At 39.1% G+C, this 5,742-nt stretch overlaps 1 protein-coding gene across 1 annotated transcript in view; it reads right to left on the minus strand.

Moving 5' to 3' along the window:
* Positions 1-5,742, minus strand: part of LOC107667730 (fragile X mental retardation syndrome-related protein 1-like) — a 23,503-nt gene that overhangs the window by 1,865 nt on the left and 15,896 nt on the right. Inside the window, exons 5-14 of the mRNA XM_016459452.1 lie at positions 5,678-5,740; positions 4,988-5,081; positions 4,785-4,901; positions 4,180-4,350; positions 3,288-3,366; positions 2,985-3,142; positions 2,687-2,773; positions 1,502-1,721; positions 975-1,154; positions 423-626 (exon numbers count right to left, since the gene is read on the minus strand). Coding sequence (XP_016314938.1) covers positions 423-626; positions 975-1,154; positions 1,502-1,721; positions 2,687-2,773; positions 2,985-3,142; positions 3,288-3,366; positions 4,180-4,350; positions 4,785-4,901; positions 4,988-5,081; positions 5,678-5,740 — 1,373 coding nt within the window. The remainder of the gene's footprint in view (positions 1-422; positions 627-974; positions 1,155-1,501; positions 1,722-2,686; positions 2,774-2,984; positions 3,143-3,287; positions 3,367-4,179; positions 4,351-4,784; positions 4,902-4,987; positions 5,082-5,677; positions 5,741-5,742) is intronic.

The following is a 5,742-nucleotide window of genomic DNA, read 5'->3' on the forward strand; positions in this document are numbered from 1 at the left end:
GGCGGGGCATAGAGGACCTACAATAATGTACAGTATTTGAAAAATAATGTGTTTTTTGAACATTAAAGCATGTCAACATATTCTGTTACACCAAATACACCAAATAATGATCTTTAAAAAAGCATCATATGACCCCTTTAAAGTTGTCCAAAAGAAGTCTTTAGCCATGCGTATTACTAATCAAAAATTAAGTTTTGATATATTTATGGTAGGAAATTTACAAAATATCTTCATGGAACATGATCTTTACTTAATATCCTAATGATTTTTGGCATAAAAGAAAAATGGATAATTTTGACCCATACAATGAATGTATTGTTGGCTATTGCTACAAATATACCCGTGCTGCTTATGACTGGTTTTGTGGTCCAGGGTCACAAATGTTCTTTTTAATCAATCTGTGAACCGAAACTGTCTCATACCCAATCCGTTCTCACTGGCGGCTGCCTGACTGTCGGATTCATTAGCGGCAGCATCCATAAGGCTGGGTTCCTGGTCGTTACGCCGACGGCGTGAATGTCTCCTACGGTCAGTGCCGCCCATGCTTTCACTGGCATCTGTATCACCGCCTAATTCACCTTCTCCCTCCAGCAGAGAGTACGGGTTACTGTCTGGATCTCGGAGCACTGGAATATACACAAAAGCATAGATGTTCAGCAGGACACAAACGATGATAAACAATAGTTTGCATGCATATGCCACCAAGCATTTAACATTTTTTTTTTATAATTTTCACCTTATTAATTTTTGATAAAAAAACATGGTTCCCACACCTTTTGACAATTTAGTTTATGACAGTTTCAGTTGCTTGACTGAATGACAACTTATTTGTGTTTTTTTAATAAAAGGAGAAATTTCACAGCAGAGCCATTTCTATCCAATTAAGTATTTTACATCATAACCAGAAAAAAATACATTCACTCTAGGAAGAATTCTTTAAAATGTAGTTTTTATTCATTACAATCAGTTCATACCTGAGCTGATAGTGTTAGTGTTTCGTGGCCCTGGTCCTCCCCGGCCCCTGCCAGTGCTGGAGCCACGGCCACGGCCACCACGCCTGGAGCCCCTGTCATCTCCTCCAACTCCTTTTGGCCTGAGCTCTCGCTCTCCTATCTCTTCTGTCTCTGATGCATTTGACATTTCAGAGTTTGTTCCTGCAGAGAAGACAAGAAAAAAAAAAAAAGGTGTGTTAGGCAGCAGGCAGCCCCAGAAAGATTTTATTCAGATTAAAATCTATTTTCAGTTAAATGTAACATGCATTCAGTCAATAAACACCACGTTTTTATATTTACTTCCAACAACAACATCCCTAATATAGAGGTTTAGAAAAGGGCTGTGGTGGGTTTTTGTGCCATCTAGTGGTTGAGTTAAATAAAAGCAAATGTGCCTTTCACCCATGGTTGCCTTAACCCTGTTGCACATTAAATCAGGAAATAGATATAATTAAAATGTATAGACAGACTGTCCAAGACAGAGGATCATTGTGGGAGTTGCATCTCACCATAGCCAGAGTATGTATTGTTGGATTTGCGTCCACGTCCTCTTCCTCCATAGGTGCGTGTGGTCTGCAGGGAGTTGGTGCTCTCGTCTGTGAGGTAACCCCGTTCACGCTCGCCGGCGACCCCTGAACCAGAGCGGCTGGGGGGTACGCGGTATCCCACCCCAATCTGACGGAGCTGTTCATCAATCTGTAGGCGCTCAAGACGCAACTGCTCCACCTCCTGTCAATTATAGAGAGAGAAATCACTGTCAGGCATTGCTGTTAAACTACATGCAGAGTTACAGATCACAAAAGTAATATAATGTAGTAATTTCTGGTTTTCGTTTAATAGCAAAATGGGGAAATAATATATATATGCTATTATTATCAATGACAATATATAAGATCATATGCAATATGTAATATAATAAATGCAATATATCACACAATATAATATATTATATAGCAATAATATAATACATAATAAAAGATCAGAAGATAAAATATATTTACTGGGGGTGAAAAAAAATCATAATATTATAATATATGCACAAGACAACAAAATATCAGCATTTTTCTTTAAGTGCAAAAAGTTTTTACTATTTTGTTTGTTAAACACAGAAAGTAAACCTCTTGATAAATATTGAGGAGGCTGATGAAATGATTGGCTTTGAGAACTGTAGTTCTTCATGGCATCTCTCAAGCAGGATTATCTGCACAGACAGCATTTATTGCAGTGGGTTTTCACTAGATGCAACGTGTCTGTAAATGTGTGTGAAGGTGTCAGATCAGAATGTGACAGCTGGCGGTTTGAAACAGCATCTGAATGCTGACAGAGGAGGGCAATGTGCTAGAGCTGGGCTTGGATGGACAGGGGAAACAGCTATTTTGAGAGGCGCCTGGGTAGATAGCATGTAATCCACACTTTGCCCCCTCCCCCACCAAATCTACCCCCAATGGGGGTATTTTTAGCATCAGTTAGTGGTTAAGTTCGACTAGCAGCTTTCCATGAAGGAGGAGATCAGCTGACCAGTCAAGAGAGAACAGTTAATTTCAAAAGCTCATCTTTAGTATGGTACAATGAATTCAATATAAGGTTTCAACATTTGTACACTTCTGAGTCTTGAACAATAACAGAACAAACACTCTTCAGCAACTGCAATCAGTTCAGAGGCTGAACAACACCCTTCATGCCTGGTGACTAACCTGAAGGTAGGCCACGTGGTATTCGAGCAAGGCCTGGGCGTTACTGATGTTCTCTTTGGTTCCAACAAAAATAAAGGGAACCATTCCCTGAATAACAAAGACAAAGAGGAATAACATTTCTGATGTTAGTAAAATCGGAAGCCATTTCAGATATTAAACGATTAAAAACACTCATAATATTTGTACACTTGCATGGAAATAAACAGCTTGTTACTAATAGTGTGTTGTTTTCCTCACTGAGGATTTATTTAGCTGTAACAGTGAGAGGTTTGTTGTATCAGGTGGGCGGCTCATTCACCTCTTGGCTGCTGACAGTGTTGTCTCTGCCAGCCCCCTGCCTGCCTCCCTCCTCCCTGGGCAGCTTTTTATCATTGTCCCCTTCGATCCGGACTCGAACCACGCCCGATTTGTCTACTATTTCCTGGATAATTTTGCCGTTTTTGCCAATGACTTTGCCTGTTGTGAAAGAGAGAGAATCATTGGGTAAGAACACTTGGGCTTTGGCAGATTTTCAGAATGTATGCTTAGCACATGTCTGTCCACAAATGAACTGCATTCAGAAGTCCAAACGAAAGGTCTAATAAGCAGAAAACCAACTCGCCTACAAGGTTCCTTGGAACTGGGAAGGAATCCTCCTTAAACTCCAGATATGTCCTGGCCTGCTTCACAGCCTCTGGGGTCTTGAGTCAAAAAGAACAACCCATCAAAATCACTGCTGTCACTCATCTTTTAGGGCTGTGTATCACCAGCAAAGTCACGATACGATACATATCACGAAACAGATACCACGATACGATACATATCACGGTACATGACTGCACTGAATTTCACCTCAGCAGAATTTAGAAAAACAGCTGTTTATTAAACACTGCTTACTTTAGTGCCATTTCTAACTATTGGCAGAGCAGGCAGCTGACCTCTGCATTATGAAGGGCCTCCATAATTGTACCACAGTACAATATAGGTAATTGCATATGTTTCAAGAATAGATTATTGAAGTGGAGATCGCTAAACTGCAAGCTAACCGCTATTTTCAGAAAGCAAGCGCGTTTATCCGCAGTGGAGAGAGAGCACGTGAGCACAGGGTTGCCAGGTTCACAAAGACAAGTAGCACACTTAGCAGATATTTACGTATTGTGCAAGTGTAAAGCTCTGTTTTGGGGATTATGTCTCTTTATATCAGGCAACCCAGTTGTGTTCCTCTGCGGCCAGATTAAACCTTGTTGTAGCCTATATATGCTCTATTCATTCTTTTTTAGAAACGTTGCACTTTTACTACTCAATTTTAAACGTTGTAAAATTTTAAACAAATTAAGCGTGGTCCACTGCTGCACACGTGCCACAATATCGATACAGGGCCAGCTGTATCGATACTCGTATCGTCAAATCTCTGTGACGATACATCGTCGTATCGATATTTTGAACACAGCACTATCATCTTTATATGCATCTTTGTAAATAACACAAGATGAACTTAAAGAAAAGATACACACCTCTCCATAGATCCTGAATGTGCAGCTCTCTTCTTCCAGCTCAATGGCAGTGATGCCCGGAACTTTGCGGGCCTGCTGGATGTTGGCACCGTGAGAACCGATGGCCAGACCCATTAGATCCTCACGCACGCTCACTTCCTCCTGATACGCAGACGCCAGCTGTTTACTCGTCTGCGGCACACAAAAAAAAACACACACAAAAATGTTGAGCTGGTTGTCTGTTTAATTAAACTACAGGGGGAATCCAGCATGACCAGAATCACTTTTACAGGAACATGCATATAATGATAAGCGCAAAAAAAACAAAAAAAAAAACAGATTTGCACTAACAATCAACAGTATAAGAAGAAATCTGAACTGCAGAGGAATTCATTCCATGAATGTGGAGCTTGAAGGCAAAAAAAAGCACAGATGGCTTATGAATGTTTGTTTATCTGAGTAAGCGAATTTGTATTTGCAGGAAAATATTTTTGTGTAAGTAACTCAAATTAAGTAGTTATATCTTCACATGATGACTTTCTCTGTCAGGACTAGCTAACTTCTTTTGCATTTAAAATGTGTAACAAATTAAACAACAAAAATCCCTATATTGTGTATTTGTGTACCTCTAAATGTTTAGTGGCCTCCTCGTTACGGGACATCAGCATGAGTTTGGTGCGAATACTCCGGAAGTGCATGTCACTCAGTAGGGTTGCTCGTTTCACCGTGCACTCGTTTGTGGACTGAGGAGAAACAGACAGACATGTTCAGACACAACACTGTATATTTCAGTATCATAAGGAGAGAGTAAATAGAATTAAACACTGACCAGGACAATAAGTTGGTTTGTAAAGGTGTTGTAGAAGATGCAGTTGGCTCCGATTGCTTTCCTGAAGTCTTTGTGAATGTTCTCAGTCAAACAGCTGCATCATTCAGAAAGGAATAGAATACATTTAATTCTTCCAAAATACGTAAAAAAAAATGTTCTTCCAAAAATGTTTAACATTTACTTGTTTGTTCACAATTAGAGGAAGCTTCCCTTTAGGGACCCAGGAAATCAATGTTATTTTTACCTAAATTCAGTGTTCTCTATTTTACTTTTTCTTTTATCATCAAAAATTGTGTCTACGGAAATTAATTAATAAAACTTTACCAATGTAATCGATCTTTAAAAATGTAGTCATATGAAAATATAGCAATTTACAACAAAACAATGCATTTTTATTTTTTGTCAAATAAGATGCTGCACAACAGAACTGTATGATATTCCTTAAAACTATTATTGTTGTTATTATTATTATTATTGTTATGTTTATTGCCCAGCCCTACCACACACAATTTGATGAGGTTGACATTGGCTTAATTTGGTGATTTTGCTAAATAATATGTGTGTTGTTTTGTTTGTTAAAAAAAAAAAAAAAAAAAACCTTGCATACAAATCTACACCAAAATACTGTTTAGTCTGAGTGGACACAGTCTGTGACTAAAAAGTGGACTGAACACTCCATGTGTGACTTACATGTCTCTGAGATCCTCGGGTACAGCGATGGGGACTTTGTAAAAGGAGTTTTCAGAAGAGGGGCT

Source organism: Sinocyclocheilus anshuiensis, unplaced genomic scaffold (assembly GCF_001515605.1).
Source record: "Sinocyclocheilus anshuiensis isolate Anshui unplaced genomic scaffold, SAMN03320099.WGS_v1.1 scaffold2189, whole genome shotgun sequence".
NCBI lineage: Eukaryota > Metazoa > Chordata > Actinopteri > Cypriniformes > Cyprinidae > Sinocyclocheilus > Sinocyclocheilus anshuiensis.